We start from the raw sequence: 19582 nt of genomic DNA, 5'->3' as shown, positions 1-19582 counted from the left end.
AATTCGGCTGGTGCACCGGCCGGCCTGACAGTGGATTTTAGTCGGTGTCCCACGCTCGTTTGGAAAGTGCTGGGCTACTCCCCACCTTCCGCCTCTAAAAGCGCGTTATACAAACTGTTAAAATACGATCGCAGACAGAACAAAGTCCGCTCAGTTCACACACAGGTGGTGCACAAGGCGTACCTCCCGTAGGTAACTGACGACTGCGGTCACACGAGGAGCTTCTGGCCCCAAAAGTTAAATAAAATAAAAATTGTCAGAATTTGAATACAGCGAAGCCCGTGCTAAACGGAGTAGACGCCCGCGGATAGAACAATCAATGTAAATGACGGCTTTTTGTTTCAGGTATTTGAAATTGCATTCTTCTTTTGATTAAATCCATGGTATTCACCTAGGTACCGCAAAAATATTTTTATTCATGTGCCAATACCAATAAGAAAAATGAGAGTTCAAACATATGAGTAAGGAAAAAAAAATCCCATAATGTTCGAATTCAGCATTTGGGGGTAACGTTGCAACGCGATGTGAAATGGAATGAGCATGTAAAGATTGTTGTGGGGAAAGCGGAATTCTGGCTTCGGTTTATTGGGAGAATTTTAGTAAAGGGTGGGTAATCTGTAAACAAGACCGCGTTTAGGGCACAGTAGTCTATCCTTACAAAAAATTATTATGAGTGTACTTATCAGTCGTTTGAGATACAGTACGTTTTGTGATCTTTCTGTCAAACTGAGTTCTGGGAGAAATATAATACGTTCTGAAACTCAGTTGTACGAAAGGTGGCAATTTCAGAACCTTCCCTCCTCTCAAATACATTTATACGAACGCCCATGCATCCAGAATGAACTCTAACGTCTTCTGTACAATAATTCCCCCCACCTGCCAGGCCATCCCACTGCTGCTTCTTCTAGTAGGGTGACCAACTCTGCCCTCTTTCCCGGTATCTACCGTATCATAGCTTTTTTTCTTTAATCCTCCGTGTCCCTTAATGATAGCCGGTTTCTGCCCTATATTTCGTCAGTGTTACTGACATAAATATTACGAAATTAACACTGCGAAGTACTATCCATAGTTGAAACTCCCCAATCGACAGATCTCGGTCTTTTTCCTGTTTGTGTTTTTACATAAAGAAGACTGTTTAGCAAGGAAATACACGGAGCGAGGAAGCATGACATAGCATAAACCTTAAGACAGGTCATGGTAGGGGCACTTGTTTCTCGGTCAGTACTGGCAACGCACAGACGGACTTGCGTCGTACCGATCGGCGCACACGGAACTAACAAAGATCGCGACAGTGGGCTGTACGGACGTTCATGTTTAAACACGCTCGTTGCATTCGTCATTTCTTAACTGACTCACACAACGCAATAACATATCACAATGCTTGGCATGAGCCATCGCTGATAGATAGCTTAAGTTGGCAGCAACAGATAAGGAGGCCAGTCAACACAAAATGTTCCGATTTGTGTAGTCTTCCGTAATCGAAACTACTACACCACTCAGCGAAATGTATATTCATTTGTTTCTAAAGTGAATAAATTTTCAACATGTGCTCTGGAAATGGAAATGCAGATGTAAGACGGTCAAAATTTTCGTGGTAACTTACGTGCCTTTCAGAAAATAATCACTTAAACTGAAGCGACAGCACAGTAGCTAACTTTGTTGTTTCAGAATTTGCACCCAGTGTCCGAATCCCGAATATTATTTTTATTTTTGTTTTTCATTTCTCTGCCCATTCCGTAGTAGATTATTATACTGATGTTTTCCATGTATATTAAAATAACGTTATCTCTATTGGTCTTTTAATTGTGTGTCTGATGAATGAATTTAAAGACAACCATAAGTAAATCAGAAAATTATTTGAAATTGTTTTCGGTGAATTTCATTAGTGTATCATGATTCATAATCGGTTTCAAGCGCCAGTGATATTTTATGGGTTTTTTGTCGCGAAATTATTGCCAACGTATGACACCTTCGGCAATGTAAACGTTGTTTCTTTCCTGAGTAAGGTTCATACAAAGAAATGTCATTGTGGCAAATCCAGCACATGATGATCGTGTTGTTCGGAATTTATATTTTTAGAATATTTCTACTATTGCTCAGTTATCATCCAAGTGAATGCACTAGATTTTTCTGAAGGATTAGCATTAAAATATAAGAATTAATATAACCATTGAAATAAGAATGAAACATAAGAACGTGAGAATTAAAAAAATTATAATTCCTGAAACTACCATACACAGGAATTCACTGAAAACCTAAAGAAACTGGTACACCTGCCTTATATCGTGTAGGGCTCCTGCAAGCACGCAGAAGTGCCGAACACGACATGACATGGACTCGAATAATGTCTGAAGTAGTGCTGGAGGGAGCAGACACCATGAAACCTGCTAGGCTGTCCATAAATCCGTAGGACTACGAGGGGATGGAGACCTCTTTTGAGCAGCACGTTGCAAGGCATCCCAGATATGCCCAATAAAGTTCTTGTCTGGGGAAATTCGCGGGCAGCGGAGGTGTTTAACTCCTGGAGTCACTCTGTAGCAATTCTTCTGGACGTGTGGAATTGTCAAGTCCGTCGGAATGCACAATGGACATGGATGCATGCATGTGGTCAAACAGGACGCTTAGGCGCGTGTTACCCTTAAGAGTCGTATGCAGACTTATCAGGGGTTCCACATCACTCCAACTGCACACGCACCACACCATTAAAAGAGATTCCCCCAGCTTGAACGTCCATCCGCTCGACACAATTTGAAACGAGGCTCGTCCGACCAGGCAACATGTTTCCAGTCATCAACAGTCCAATGTCGGTGTTGACCAGCGCAAGTGAGGCGTAAAGACTTGCGTCGTGCAGTCATCGAAGTAGGCCTTCGACTCCGAAAGCCCAAATCGATGATGTTTCGTTGAATGGTTCCCCGCTGGCACTTGCTGATGGCCCAGTATTGAAATTTGCAGCAATTTGTGGAAAGGTTGCACTTCTGTCACATAACGATTCGCTACAGTCGTCGTTGGTCCCGTTCTTGCAAGATCGTTTTCCGGCTGCAGCGATGTCGGAAATTTGATGGTTTGCCGGATTCCTGATAATCACGATGCACTCGTGAAATGATCGTACAGGAAAATCTCCACTTTATCGCTGCCTCGGAGATGATGTGTCCCATCGCTCGTGCGCCGACTATAACACCACGTCCAAAATCACATAAATCTTGATAACCTGCCACTGTTGCAGCAGTAACCGATCTAACAACTGCACCAGACACTTGTCTTACATAGGCGTTGCCGACTGCAGCGCCGTATCCTGCCTGTTTACATATCTCCGTATTTGAATACGCGTGCCTATACCGGTTTCTTTAACGCTTCAGTGAATTATGACACTTATTGTAAAATCCAGTTGCAATATTAAAATTAATATAACGCCCTTGTATTCCCTAACGTAATAAGAAACATTCCTGTAGTAACCTTCTATGGACATGGGTAGATAAATGTAAACAGTAAGCCGCGCGGGATTAGCCGAGCGGTCAAAGGCGACGCAGTCATGGACTGTGCGGCTGGTCCCGGCGGAGGTTCGAGTCCTCCCTCGGGCATGGGTGTGTGTGTTTGTCCTTAGGCTAATTTAGGTTAAGTGGTGTGTAAGCTTAGGGATTGATGATCTTAGCAGTTAAGTCCCATAAGATTTCACACACATTTTTTTTTACGTAAAAACGTAAAACAAAAGCAGTAACTGGGTTCTGAACAAGGGGCGCACACATGCGCTAAAAGACATTTGAAATACAACGAAAAGTTTGACTGTCGTTCCTTCAGAAACGGTCGAGTATCTACGGATAAGCTGAGACACGAGTTCGCTTCTTTTGAGTTCTCTTCCAGTGAGCGAAGTTTCAGGGAAACCAGGTTATGGCATTTGCGATGTTCTACTCGTCAGCCTCGTGAGTACAATTGGGGAGCCTCTCGAGTGAGGCGGAGCGGCTATGATAGTCGAAAAGGTAACAAAGGCTGGGAGAACGCAGAGGTTACCACGCGCGTCTTCCATACCGTATCCAAATGACGTCAACTGGTTCAACTGTCTGTAAGCACTATGGGACTTAACATCTGAGGTCATCAGTCCCCTAGACTTAGAAATACCTGAACCTATCTAACCTAAAGCCATCACACACATCCATACCCGAGGCAGGATTCGAACCTGCGACCGTAGCAGCAGCGCGGTTCCGGACTGAAGCGCCTAGAACCGCTCGGCCACAAGGACCGACCCGAATGACGTCATTGACATCATTACGCGAGACGTATGTGGGACGAAACAATGGGTTGCCATACTCTCGGCCGTAAACCATAACGCCTTTATTGTAACATCTGCCACTGGAGTTTGGTGACCATTGTAATGCTCTCGCGCTTTCTAAACGAACGCGACACCAATTGAACAGCTCCATCTCTTCTATTAATTCTACATGACGTGATCCAGACTGGCGATCAACACTCGAAAAACAGTCGAACAGAAGTGGTTTGAGCTATCTCTTTCGTGGGTGAATAATATTTTCTTACGACTCTTTCAATAAATTACGATCTGACAATTGCTTTCGTCTTACAAATAGTTTGACGAGGTAATTATGCAACGATGAAGATGCTTGCACAGAATAGACAAGCGTGGAGAGTTGCATCCAACCTGTCTTCGGAGTGAAGACCACAACGAAAAAAAAAAAAAAAAAAAAAAAAAAAAAGGAGAGAGAGAGAGAGAGAGAGAGAGAATGGCATCAAGAATGGTCAGAGGTCTGTTTGATCTGAGGGAGGATGCCACGGAAATATGTAGTGAAAAACGTATACCGGCATGCGCTTGAAGAAAGGTTCCAAATATCCCGATAGAGCTTCCTTACAGACTACCAAGAAACAATGTTACGTGAAATCTATAAGGATGTATTACAACGCTCCACGTATCACTCACGTAAAGACAATGAAGACAAGATTATACTACTGCTCTCACACAGACAGTTACGCCCGTTTCACGCGAGCAACTTCCTGGTTAAAATCGACTACTCGAAGTGCGGTCGCCTTTCCTGCCTGCGTGTAAATCACCAGCCAACCGCGATGCGAGTGTGTCTATGACGTCAATGATATGTAGTTTTTGTCGAGTGTAGAGTTCTAAATATTCGAGTATGCTGCACAATCCGCAGGCACAGAAACAAGGGATTATGGCGGTGTCCGCTAACATCGCAAGTTAACCTATTCTGGCCAAGCTCACTCCTATTACAGAAACGAATTTTGTGCTTTCGAGTCTTCTTAATCTTTACTGAGTTGTTCGCTCTGTTTTGTGGACGCACTGGCTTGTTACACAAGGGACCGATATTTTTCCTACTAGTGCTCTCCTACAACAGAGACGAAACATCTGAAAGCAGAAAAGCATTTACGTTTTACAGAGAAAAAGCCCACACTGTGCATCTGTGCATAAATAAGAACGCAAATAGATAAACATATTTTAATGACAATTATTTCAACAGTGAAAAAGTCGGATTGTTAGACGATAAAAACAATTTCAGTTGTTATTTAGCACTTAGAAAGAAAACAAGATACAAGGGATAATGCAAAACGGCGCTATTTAGTGTATTCTTTGATGTGTTTGCAAGTATACATTTTTTTCGAGCAAATAAATGTGTATATTCCGAACTGTTCGGATGATACTTTCCCTGCTCTTTCAGTTCTCAGGTGTATAGAATTTACCACACAACGTTTAACACGAACTCCCACTGTGAATTCTGGTTTTGGTCATTAATAAACTATTATCATTGTTTGTTCCTATGTTTTGTTACTACAAAGTGTCCGAAAAATGCTACTTCGAACTTCGAGTAGTTGTAGAGGATGTCTTGAGGAACAAATCGCATATAGGAAACTGCGTCTGGAAACGTCACTAAACGAACCTATAGAAAGACTAAGTTATAGGCGCTGGCACCTGCCATTAGGCGACGCTTTCGACATCAATCGCGGCTTTTTTTACGCTGATGGAACGCAGAAGGAACATTTCGCAATGTTGTTTGCTATTCAGTGATCGCGACTGATTGCCACGATCGCCAGTGGAGAAGACTGAGCTAACTGCTGCGTAGAAAGGCCTTGTCTCCTACGAATACGATACTATGTTGCCTTGGTGGATGACAGTTTCAGACATTGGTTTTCCATCTGCAATTTATCTTTCTCCTGTATACCGAAAAATACTGTGGATTTTAGTGGGTTCCAGAAGAAAAATAAACTGCAGATGGAAACCCGCGTCGTACATCATCCACCGAGGCAGCACAGCATCGCAGTCATAGGCGACACCAGCTAGCTCCATCTTCTCCACTGGCGATCGTGGCAATCAGTCGCCATCACTGAATAACAAATAACACTGCGAGAGGTTGCTTCTACTGTCCATTAGCATACATAGTCACGTTTACTGCCGATGGGGTGCCTAGTGGTAGGCGCCGGTGCCCACAATTTCGACGCTCTTTAGCGTCGTTGGATGACTTTTCCGGAGACGGTTTCCTACCCTTAATTAGTTCTTTAAGACACCCTCTACAACTCCTCGAAGTTCGCAACATTTCAGGGACGTCCTGTATATTTCGATTTCATTGCAAAAAGGATAGCTTCTCACAAACATACTTCCACCATTCCGGTGACACACTGCAGAGCAGACAGCCACAAACACAAGCAAATTTTTGTGCTGTCGAGTAAACGAAAATGACTCAGTACAGGAATAAAACGCCAGGGGCGCTATGATAGGCTCACCTGTCTCGAGTAGTCAAATGAGACAAGAAAGTCCATAATGTGGAAGGGGCTTTCACCAGCTGCTCTCCATAGGTGAATGGAACCGGATGAGACCCCGATACGTAGTACAATGGGAAGTAACCCCTGAACATACACTTCACACTAGTTTGAAGAGTACGCCTGTAGATATAGACGTAATGTTTGCTGTTGACGCAGTTTTCTGTGGTTGCATGTCTATGACTGTGGCTTTTGGTCTTTCCCTAAACCTGAGGTTCCTACCTATTTGGCTGTCGCAAAGCACCTGACTCGCAATAGGGAGAACAGCGCTACAAGGCCCCGTCCCAACATTTAAATTTTTGTTTCTGTAAAGTCCCTAAATCTACTAAGGCTAATGCGACGAAGTTTCTTTAGAAAGGGAACGACCGATTTCCTTGTTCGATCGGAGCTAATGTTCCTTCTTTAAAGACGCCGACATCGACGGCCCGTTAAATCCTAAACTACAAGTCTTTCTTTCGACCCTCATGATGGAATCAGCAGAACGCAATGCGGGAACGAACGAATGAGTAAGTTATTTTGGTTTATATAAATCCGAAATGAAACGATTTTGTCGTTGTAGTAGTCCTTCAGTGCGAAGAGTGTTTTGATGTAGCTCTCCATGTCGCTCAGTTTTATGCAAATCTCATTGTGTCTGCATAATTTTTGCAATTTACATCCGCTTGCTCTTGTTAAACCCTGTTCTCTGCTCACAGTCCGTTCCCCCCCCCCCCCCCCCCTCCTCCTCACTTCTCTTCCCAATTACAGACTGTAGATATTTTCACACTTCAGGATCGAAATACACCTTCTTTTAGTCAAGCTATCCATAAATTTGTTGTCTTCTTAATCCGATTCATTGCATCTTCATTAGTTATCCGACCCACACATCTGATATTTAGCATCACCACATTTCAAAAGCTTTCATACTCTTCTTGACTGTACCGTCTATCGCCCACATTTTACTTCTCTACAAGGCTTAACTCCAGCCAAAGGCTTCGAGAAAACACATTCTTGTGTGCCTATACAAGCGGGACATCGTGCTAGCTCCGGCAGTCAACGGTTGTTAACTCTTGACGAGTACGCGCAGATAGACGTTGGAAACTCGAGTCTTTTATTGGAAATAACGCGGCTTGTAAACCAAGAAGAAGTTATTCGGGCATACCACAGCGAAAGATTCCAAGGATACTTTCTTGCACTTAAATTTACGTTCCATGTTAAAATGTTTTCAGAATTTTTTTCCTGTTGTCAACCTTGTTTTCAGAATATTTTTTTCCTATTGTCAACCTGCATTTTATATCCTGTCTGTTTTGGCTGTTGTTAGGTATTTTGCTGCCCAAAAAGCAAAACTAATGGAAGAACCTCATCCTGGAGGAACCGCCTTCATGATCACGGTATCCCCCGTTTCTGTTTTCAGTTCCTATTTCCTAATTTAATTTCCTAACTAACTTATTTCATCTACACTCCATTACTTTACTTATGTTGATGTTTATCATATAGTCTCTTTCCAAGGTACTTTTTATTTCTTTCAACTGCTCTTTCAATTCTTTTGCTATCTCTGACAGAATTACTCCACCAGAAAGCCTTAAAATTTATAATTGCTCTCCCCGACCTGTAATTCCCTTTCAAGATGTCTCCTTGGCTGTCTTTATCGCCCTATTTACAGATTCTTCTCAATTACTGCCCTCTTTTCATGTTCTTCGTCTCTCAGTCTGTTTTATGTACACTTTGTAGATAACGTTTAAGTCCCTTACTACCTTCAAATAGTGAATTCCAGTCACACTTCACAATGCCGAAGAAAAGTCTGTCGCCTTTTGAAAAGATAAGACTGTTTCTTTTAAAACAGGAACAAAATTAACAACCGAATTCCGAGAAATGGTAGTAACAAAAGAGGAAGAATATCCGACAAACTAAAGCTAATAGCCTTTTTTGCCTTAAAGCGCCTTTAATGGCACTTGTGAATAGGAACAGAGCTATTCTCATATGCCTCTGAATGGTCCCAGTTACTCTGGGTAACGCCTTACACTTTAAAAAATGCTCGTTGCAGCTGGCAAATAATGGCAGCGACAAGACGTCATCTGAACATTCAGTTGTCTTGTTTTCTGAAGTGTGTGGAAGTCGGCAGTGTCAAGATCAGATAAGTCAGTAAACAGCCAACTCGTAAATCCATAACTCATTTAATGGTGGTGAATTACGACGTCTGCCTACATCGTTCTCTCTAAATTGATCACATGCCTCCTTTTCATCACGGTTTTGCTTGTGGGAAAACACCAGGAGCTGCGAAAGGCCCAAAAGGACTTCCAGTACTGCGTCCCACCACCATCTTTCAGCAGCAACTTGCATACATAAAAAGGCAGCAAAGGAATGAAAAGAACCGTTTAACCGATAATACTAAATTGACATAAGCGTATGAAGCTTATCTGTCTGTACACCACAGACATTTTTTGCCCCACTAGTTTTCATTAATTCAAACGCATTTGCCTTTTGTGTTAAAGGCATCTTCAATGGGTATTAGAAACAATATACAACTTTTTTTATGTATAGTAATAACGATTTAAAACGGTTTACATCCTAACTTTTTACACAAAGAAAATGGTACTTACAGTAAGTTTTGAATGTGTTGACAATTTCTGTGTTTTATCTCCCTGCATGTTAGCGTCGAAAGCATGTTTCTTGCTTTTTAGACGTTTTTCTGTGTCTACTATGTTTATGTAATCACTTTAAACGAATACAACAAATGAAAAACCTTTTTTAAGTGTCAGATTTCACACTTGTTATGACAATAAAACAAAACAAAGTATCTCTGTTTGTACATAACTCATTTTTTATAAAAGAAATAAATGAGAAGGTATTCTGATGCCAGAGAATTATGCTGCTCATCGCATCAGCCCCAAAATAATGAGACAAATTAGAAAATAAATACTTCACTAAGAACGTTGTAATTGTAAGCACCATACCAGGAGGCTGGCTGGTTGTTAAGTGCCAATAAGAAGGCTTTTACCAGACGATTCTTGAAAAGGAGGAAACAACAACCAGCCACTGCTAATCATTCTGTTTATATTAATTGTTGACTGTTTTTCCTCTACAGCTAATTTAAACAACAACAAATATAATGCAAACGTGAACATCTGTGTAGATGAAACAGTCGGTTCAAAACGGTTAACGGCGCTTTTTGTGTAAATAGTAGTGGTATGGTATTCTGCCTTATGGCAGGTTTTGCCATGGGTTAAGCCTCTTCCAGTTTTGTCTGTCCAAAACCAGTCTTTTCATTTCTGAATATTTGGCTCCTTTGATATTGTCCACCATTTGATATCTTCTTTTTCCTCTTCCCCTTTTTCCCCTCCACCATTCCTTCTATTCCTTTATTCAATAAACGGTCCCTCCTCAAACAATGCCCAATCCAGTTCCGTTTTCTCTTTCCGATGACTTTCAACATGTTTCTTTCTTCTCCAACTCTTCTTAATACTTCTTCATTCCTTACTCGGTCTTCGCATTTCAATTTTTCCATTCTTCTCCATATCCACATCTCTAGTGCCTCCAATCTTATTTACTCTTCCTTCCTCAATGTCCAGGTCTCCGCACCATATAGTGCAACACTCCAGAAGTAACATTTGGCAAGTCTTTTCCTCAGATCTTTGTTTAGTGGTCCACAAAGTAACTTCTGTTTCCTCTTGAATTCTGCTTTTGCCATTGCAATTCTTTTCCTAATTTCTGTTGTTGTGTAAATAAATAGCATTATTTAACAGCGGCTGGTTGTAGGTTTGCAAGAATCAACACGCATTTTGTTCAGCAGCCATGATGTCAAAACCGCCAGTTTCCGATAGAATAGCAGGAAAGAAATTTTTGTTCCAAGCGCCATTAACACTGAGGCACTACGTTTTGTTTGTGATAATACAAGTACAGAAACACAGAATTAGATTTTTTGCTAGTAGAACTGTTGTCATCAAAAATCGACCTGACATTTCACAGACTGGAATAGAATTGTCTTCAGTGAAAAGTTCCACTTAGAACTGAGCCCCGATGTGTAGCGAAGTGTCTGGAGACGTCCCGGACAGCAGTGGGTCACCAACCTGATTGTCGCCCCCAATATGGCCCGACAACCAGGAGTAATGGTCTGAGATGCCATTTCTTTTCATAGCAGGACCTCTTTCGTTGTCTCCGCGGCAACACTTCCAGCACGGTGGTATGTCAACGATATTTTTCGCCCCGTTTTGTTGTCCTTCGTGGCAAGCCATGCCGGGCTTACATTTCAGTAGGATAATACCCGCTCGCACACGGCCAGAGTTTGTACTACTTATCTTCGTGCTTGCCAAACCCTATCTTAGTCGTCAAGGTCGCCACAACCTCTCCCCAGTCGACAACGTTTGGAGCATTATGTGCGCTGCCCTCCCACCAGCTCGAGATTTTGACGCTCTAACACGCTGTAGGACTGAACTGGCACGATATCCCTCGGGAGTACTTCCAGCAACTCTGTCAACCAATGACAAGCCGAACAACTGCTTGCATAACGGCCAGAGGTGGACCAACGAAATATTACTTGCTCAAATTGTGAAGCTTATTCTCTTGAACAAATCATCCAATTTTTCTTAAATTGTAATCATTTGTTTGTCTGTACATGTACACCATACCTACTGATTTCCGTCCTATTCGGATAATTCCTTCGCGTTGCGTCGCTTTTTCTCCTTTCTTTTCTTAGAGCGTATACTCTGAAAGGTAATGGAGCTGTAACGTTCGCTTCTGCAGATTTATCTCTGTTCAGAATACCGTGTTGTGTTCTGTTTGCTAGGAACTCTTCAGTCCAATACAAAGTTTTCCTCACACAACGCATTCACGTATTTTGTTCATTGTGCGACGATGTGAGTCCGTATCTATTCACCGCAAGATGAATGAATCAGTTCTTTTAAAGTTTATACACGTCCCACAACAATAATTTTTTCACTTGCTTACTGGTTAAAACTGAAAGCAAAACTGGACATCAGGAGTTAACTTCATGCTAGAAAATATCTCTCCAGAATTTACGGAGCGAGATCGCTCAGTGATAAGAAACTGGAGTTGAATTCTCGAGGTCGGCGGCTCAAATCTCTGTCTGTCTGTTCAGGTGTAGGTTTCCGTGGTTTCCTCAAATGGCATAAGGCAAATACTAGGATGGTTCCTTAGAAACGGTACGGCTGATTTTATTCGCCTACCTTTCACTTATTTCGAACTTGTGCTCGGTCTCTAATGACTTCGTCATTGACTATAAGTAATCTCCTAATCTTCATTCACTTTACCAGAATTCCTGTGTTTGTATTACACACCCATCATACATCACAAGAATAATGATCCATACATATCATAAATGTTAAATATCTTCTCCGAAACAACTGGACCGATTTCGACCAAACTTGGTACACATATCAATTACTATCTGAAAAAAAAGCAAATGGAGGGTAAGAACCACCTACCTCTCAAAGGGTGGGGAGGGGATGAAAAAAAAAGAACCGTAGCTTACGACGCGCAAAAAGCCAGAGTATATTCATCCCGTATTTGAGGTAGGGTTGACAGAGGAGATAGAGAAGATCCAAAGAAGAGCGGCGCGTTTCGTCACAGGGTTATTTGGTGAGCGTGATAGCGTTATGGAGATGTTTATCAAACTCAAGTGCCGGACTCTGCTAGAGGCGCTCTGCATCGCGGTGTAGCTTGCTGTCCAGGTTTCGAGAGGGTGCGTTTCTGATTGATGTATCGAACATATTGCTTCCCCCTACTTATACCTCCCGAGGAGATCACGAATGTAAAATTAGAGAGATTCGAGCGCGCACTGAGGCTTTCCGGCAGTCATTCTTCCCGCGAACCATACGCTACTGGAACAGGAAAAGGATGTAATGACAGTGGCACGTAAAGTGCCCTCCACCACACACCGTTGAGTGGCTTGGGAGTATAAATGTAGATGTACGATGTCGTAGGTAAGAGCACTTGGTGACTAACAACCGACATTACACATAATGTTAAACTTTTAGAACATTTTTTTTGCTGTACACTCCACAAAACGAAGAAATGAAAGAAGTTTCAATTACTACATTTTAGCTGTTCTTGCAGTAAAACTGCCCCCTCAGGCATGGAGTTTTTATTTATTACTTCTTTATTACTACCGCTATTCGCAACACATTTTGTAGACAGTATTCACATAAACTACTGGATGTACCTGCAAAAATATATGACTGTACGACACATAGTTCAGTAGATATGACATCATAAACATTGAGTTGCGAGATAATGACACTTCAGAGCGAATTTCGCTACAGCTACTGGCGAAATAAAATTAGTACACCACAAGAGTGAGATATGTTAAATGCATGTGACAAGGGCGCAAGCTGGCATTGTCACACATGAAACACTCCTTCTTAACCTCTGGATAAATATCAGACAAACTTGGTACACATACTTACTACATGGAAAGAAATACAGTGTGGGTAAGAACCAGTAACCTCCTATTATGATGGGAGTGATAATGCGGCGACATTTGGTCAGTTGGACAGACAGAAGGGGGGAGGAGGGGAAGCAGGAGATGGACACAGATAGGGGAGAGGAGGAGATGAACATCGAGAGGGGGAAGGATAAATGGACAGTGATGGGGAGGGGAAATGGACAGAGAGAGGGAAATGGGAGGAGACTGGCAGAGAGAGGGGGGCAACATGGACTGAGAAAGGAAGGAGGAGAAGTTGGACAGAGAGGGAGGGAAGAAGGAGAAGGACAGGGGACAGGTGGAGGAGAAGGTGGACACAGAGATGGGCGGGGGAGAGGAGGTGGACTTGGGGAGGGGAAGAGGAGATGGAGGGAGAGCAGGAGATGGACTTAAGTGGAGAGGTTGAGATGGACAGAGGGAGGAGGAGAGGGAGAAGGATGGGATGGAAAAATAGAAGATCGGAATACATACATATTCCACATCGCCAGGTAATCAGCTAGTATTGATAAACAGCTGGTTCGACAAAAATACACAGCATTAATGAACTTGTTGATGAGTAAAAACTTTATCTGGAGATAAACTGTTCAAACTAACCATGTGATATTTTGAAGATTAACAGTCTCAAATTAGACAGATGCAGTTTCATTAACTCTTATTATTGTATTGCACAAATATTGCCTACTAAGGTGTCTTGCATTAATAGCACCACTATTCTTATTCTGGGATATTTCATAGAAAATATCCCGGAATACATACAGTGGAAACTTGATGGCTTATACGACTGCTATGAACCAGCTCAATGCATATAGGACACATTAACATGATGTATGCTACTAAACACACCTCGTGGGAGAGAGGAGAAGGGTTGGGGGAAGGTACTGACGCAATGCACTTTCCTTTTCTAAAATTTAACGTTTGCGCCAGTAATTAATGTAGAATATTTATGTAATTATCTGCTGATTGCAGAACGTTACAACATTTATGTTAATAAGAAATGTGGGGAAAAGTTTCCATTCATTTGATAAAGTAAACCAGAAAGTTTTCAGTGCTGATCTTTTCAGCAAACTTTAACGACTGTTTGTAGATTTCCCAGTTTTAAGTCTCCTTATGAATCCGCTTATTGATTCGTGGGTCATTTTCACTGTGGCTGTCCTCTCTCATTTCTGTGGAGCAATTTTATCAGATCTTTGAATATACTGCTGTAAGCAATGCTCTTGAAGTAACCAGGACTAAAGTCTGGCGATTGTAGAAGGGAAAGGTTGAGGGAAGCCCTAGAGATCTCATCTCGACAAATCCATCTACCAGGGAAGTTATCATCACGAAGCAGGCATATATTCAATTTGTTGACATTTGGAATAAAAGTATATGTGGGTCATGAAAGTCTCTTTCAGCTTCTGTTACCAAATATGAAGAAAAAGACAACTAATTTGCACCTTAAATTGAATGTTTGAGGAATAAATGTGGCCTAATCAGCGGCATGTGGCAAGTGTTTTCGACGGTGTTTCGACAGTTATTTGTAATTTCTTTTTGCAACATGAATCTGGAGTCAGCCCAGACAAATGATACTCATCGCGTCTTTCGTGCGACGACCAGTGTCAATGGAAAGCTTCCGTTTTTTTCCTGTTAAAAACAAAGATATTTTTAAATCGAAATTTCTCGTGCACCTTGGATAGAACAGTTCCGATCAATCTAGTGCAATATTCGTGATGGCGATTTGTACCAATAGAAACAATAAAACACGAAGAGCACCTAGTACCCCAGCAGCGACTGAACTTCCTTCCAGCGTGGGCGGTAGCAGTCAATGCGAGAGTGGGCCATGCTCTCGCTGTTGGAGTACTGGCTGGTTATTCTTCATGTTTTACTGTACCTGTAATACATATCGATATTGCACTAGACTATTATGGTACCGCTCTATCGAATGTTGTTGTTGTGGTCTTCAGTACTGAGACTGGTTTGATGCAGCTCTCCACACTACTCTATCCTGTGCAAGCTTCTTCATCTCCCAGTACCTACTGCAACCTACATCCTTCTGAATCTGCTTAGTGTAGTCATCTCTTGGTCTCCCTCTACGATTTTTACCCGCCACGCTGCCCTCCAATGCTAAATTTGTGATCCCTTGATGCCTCAGAACATGTCCCACCAACCGGTCCCTTCTTCTTGTCAAGTTGTGCCACAACCTCCTCTTCTCCCCAATTCTATTCAATACCCCCTCATTAGTTATGTGATCTATCCATCTAATCTTCAGCATTCTTCTGTAGCACCACATTTCGAAAGCTTTTATTCTCTTCTTGTCCAAACTATTTATCGCCCATGTTTCACTTCCATACATGGCTACACTCCATACAAACACTTTCAGTAACGACTTCCTGGCACTTAAATCTATACTCGATGTTAACAAATTTCTCTTCTTCAGAAACGCTTTCCTTGCCATTGCCAGTCTACATTTTATATCCTCTTTACTTCGACCATCACCAGTTATTTTGCTCCCCAAATAGCAAAACTCCTTTACTACTTTAAGTGTCTCATTTCCTAATCTAATTCCTTCACCATCACCCGACTTAATTCGATTACATTCCATTATCCCCGTTTTGCTTTTGTTGATGTTCATCTTATATCCTCCTTTCAAGACACTATCCATTCCGTTCAGCTGCTCTTCCAAGTCCTTTGCTGTCTCTGACAGAATTACAATATCATCGGCGAACCTCAAAATTTTTATTTCTTCTCTATGGATTTTAATACCTACTCCGAATTTTTCTTTTGTTTCCTTCACTGCTTGCTCAATATACAGATTGAATAACATCGGGGAGAGGCTACAACCCTGTCTCACTCCCTTCCCAACCACTGCTTCCCTCTCATGTCCCTCGACTCCTATAACTGCCACTTGGTTTCTGTACAAATTGTAAATAGCCTTTCGCTCCCTGTATTTTACCCCTACCACCTTCAGAATTTGAAAGAGAGTATTCCAGTCAACGTTGTCAAAACCTTTCTCTAAGTCTACAAATGCTAGAAATCGAATAGGCACGTAAAATTCCATTTAAAAATCTTTTTGTTTGGAATTGGAAACAAACCGACACTTTAAAAACGCGATTAGCAATATTTGACTCCAGCTATAAATTTCAAAAATGGCATTGCGAATATCTGCCGAAACACCAGAGAAAATACTCCTGTCGGCTCTTAGAAGAGACACCCCGCGCAGCACAGAACGACTTCATCGTGTATTGATCTCTATTGTTAAAGTGTATATAACTTATTATGCATCCATCAGGAGCCTTCCTCAGTATAAGATCTACACGTGAATTGCAATGTTTTCGGTTGCACCAGACACATTGACTGTTTGAGGAAAGTGCGCTGCATACTTTCTAGTTGTCAATTATTGAACCCAAATGACATCAACATAAACCAAACACAACACTGTGTGTATCGTGCAGATTTCAGAGGCATATTCTTTTTACAATTAGCTCATTACATTGATATGAAAGGGACGAAGGATGACAATCTGTTTTGTAGACAACAAGAATAACAACAGAGCGACGTGGTTAGCACATTGGACACGCATTAGGGAGGACAACGGTTCAAATCCACGTCCGGCCATCGTGATTCAGGTTTTCAGTGATTTCCCTAAATCGCTTCAGGCAAATGCAGGAACAGTTCCTTTGAAAGGGCACGGCCGACTTCCTTCCCTAATCCGACGGGACCGATGACCTCGCTGTTTGGTCCCCTTCCCCGAAAATACCAACCAACCAAGGAAGAATTATAGATCTGATAGTTTGTCAAAAAATGTATTGTCTCTTTTACAGTGCAAGAGCACGGAAGAGTAGCTTCCAACTGGTATCGTCTTTCTTGTGCTTTAATTAATGGACAATATTGTTCCGCTTTCGTGCAGGATCTGTCATCAATGGCACAGGATGCATTAACATGCCAATATGCATTTTTTATGGAAATTAAATTACTCCACGTTATCTTCACCGCAGTGTATATTGTGTTATCTTTTTTTATATAACTCTCGTTCAGGCTTGAGCTGTAGACAATACGTGACTAGCCAGCAACAGAAAATGTGTATCCAAAGCTGAAACCAGCTATTCGTTTTAGAATATGGACATGTGGCTTCCTTCACACCAGCCCATACTTGTTTTTGCGCTACTCATTAAATATAAACAATCAAGTAATTTTGATCCACAAAAAGTGCAGATATCGCTTAAGGAAGAGTTCGTAAATTCTCAGCCATAAATATAAATCACAGAAATGTACCGTAGCAATCAACTGGAATACAGGAGAAGCTGAAAATATATTACGGAAAGAAAACGTATCAGCCCATGGCTTCAGTACTTTTATGTACGTACTAATATTTAAAAAAAAATTAAGTCTGTGGTTCTGATCGTAACTGGTAACTAGTTTTGTCTTGACTGCCAAAATTCTTTATTATTCAAGACAAAAAGACGTTATCGATAGAGCTGTATAATGGTTGCAGACCTCTTAGAAGACTATGTCGCACCATGTAAAATCCATACAGAAATGTGAAAGAAGTTTTGAACAGCAATCAAAGGAAGACGACGAATACGTTTTCAGTGCAACAACAGCAAGCATATTTATTGTGTAAAAACACTACATTCCGCAGTCGAAATGTACAACTACTAATCAATGCTCAATTTACGTAAAAAAAAAATGTTATTCCTTGAGACGAAAAAGCAAGATGAAAATCATTGCCTAAGTAAATGCCTTTTTCGTAAGCGAAATGTTCAAATGACTTTAACCACGTAAAACAAAGGAAAAACTGTTTACCATTCTAGCAACATTCTAAATACATTTTAGCAGCTATTATGGACATCTGAAACTTGGGAAAAATGCTTTGCATGCACCTCTTACATGACTTTTTTCTTTTTGTTGGCACTAACAGTGATCGAATGTCGGCATAGCACAGAAAACATGGAGTTCGTGTTGATATGTCGTGGCAATAGCGCTAGAAACTATATTTTTCCCAACTTTGCAAATCACACGCTAGTGACGCAGCCGCAATCAAAGCTGTTTCTGCGTCAAAAACTATGGAGTGCAGCATCCAGCGAAAACAGTACCTGTCGGAAGAATAAGATGTAACTATCAAATAAATGACTGCAGTCGTTTGACGCTGGGCTAAAGATATTTATAGTTTTCATTTTTATTCGAACGGCCGCTTTCTTCCGAAACAAAAGTGTGAGAGATCTTTGATTACTTTACAGCAAGCCTAAATTGTTCCCTACAACCGCAGTACGAACAAAAGCGCTCAGAACAGCGCATATGTACAGCATATTTACGAGAAAATCTCAAGACACGCTAATCTAGATGAACTCACCTGTTGCTTCCAGTAGACCCCGCAGTGGTGGTGTCAGCCGAATTCGGCTCGCGTTTATTTTTCCGGCGATGCCGCATTGGTGAAGTAGATTTATCCATTTCTCACTTGCTGCTCAGAAACAACAGTTCACAGTAGGTCCTCTGAGCACACTGAAACGACTTGTAGCCAAAACTACGAGCTCTTCAATGAGACGCTTGCAAGCAATGAAAGTTTGCCCTAACACTTTTCATACGATGCGCACAACCCACCGCATCAATTGGATACACAACTCGCGGTTACTTCGGCATCATTTTATAGTTGACGATTAAGAGATGCCTTTAAGCTACTAGTATACTTTGGCACATGAAGAAAAAGCAACGTGGAGTTTCTCCGTACAGTGCTTCCAATCGGTAAGGCGCTAATCGCAGTATTTTCAACTGTCGCCTCTTCCGCAACGAATGGGCTTTGAACGAGTCCACGGAACGACCACGTGCGACGCCCAAAGACTACTGTGCGAGCGCTACGCGCAGCTAGTAAGCCCAGTGCGTAAACTCCCTACCACTGTCCTCCCCACCATTCCTCCGCAGTCCCACGCCGTGCCACTGTGAGTTGCGACACATCACGTGCTCCAAAATGGCGAGCAGACGTTGGAGGTGGAGACAAGAGACTGGGACTTAACGATGAGTCATAAGCTAGAACTCCTTCACGTAACGGAAGCGCAACCTGAAGAGCACATCAGCGGGTGACATAATCACCACAGTACTGCATTCCTTAGCCTGGTCCGTACTAGCTGATTACGCCAACTGGGAAAGACTCGATAACAGAACGCGTCATTCGTGCGATTACAGCACCTCGAGAGATGTAACACATGCTGCCTTAATACTATGCGCTCCTCAAACGTTTCCGAGATATGCAAGTCCAAAGTTTACGAGACTGCTGAGAACCTCACGTGTGCGGCAGCAACTATAGCACCAGCGGCTAGGGCGGCATACTATAGGTCTACCCGTCCTGCGTTTGAATCTCGTAACTTTTTTTTCTAATCTTCAACCAAAGTTTTTTTTTATAACCACCATGTTTCTATGTTTGTCCCA

General features: G+C 41.9%; 1 protein-coding gene across 1 annotated transcript in view; it reads right to left on the bottom strand.

Annotated features, from left to right (window-relative positions):
- LOC126336746 (uncharacterized) overlaps positions 1–19045 on the bottom strand; it is a 116148-nt gene extending 97103 nt beyond the window's left edge. The window contains exon 1 of the mRNA XM_050000743.1: positions 18513–19045. Within this exon, the coding sequence (XP_049856700.1) occupies positions 18513–18610 (98 nt within the window). The 5' untranslated portion in view covers positions 18611–19045. The remainder of the gene's footprint in view (positions 1–18512) is intronic.
- Between the last annotated feature and the right edge of the window lie 537 nt (positions 19046–19582).

This window comes from Schistocerca gregaria, chromosome 2, assembly GCF_023897955.1.
Source record: "Schistocerca gregaria isolate iqSchGreg1 chromosome 2, iqSchGreg1.2, whole genome shotgun sequence".
NCBI classification, from domain to species: domain Eukaryota; kingdom Metazoa; phylum Arthropoda; class Insecta; order Orthoptera; family Acrididae; genus Schistocerca; species Schistocerca gregaria.
The sequence above is the reverse complement of the archived record's forward strand: the minus strand, read 5'-3'. Positions and strand labels throughout refer to the sequence as shown.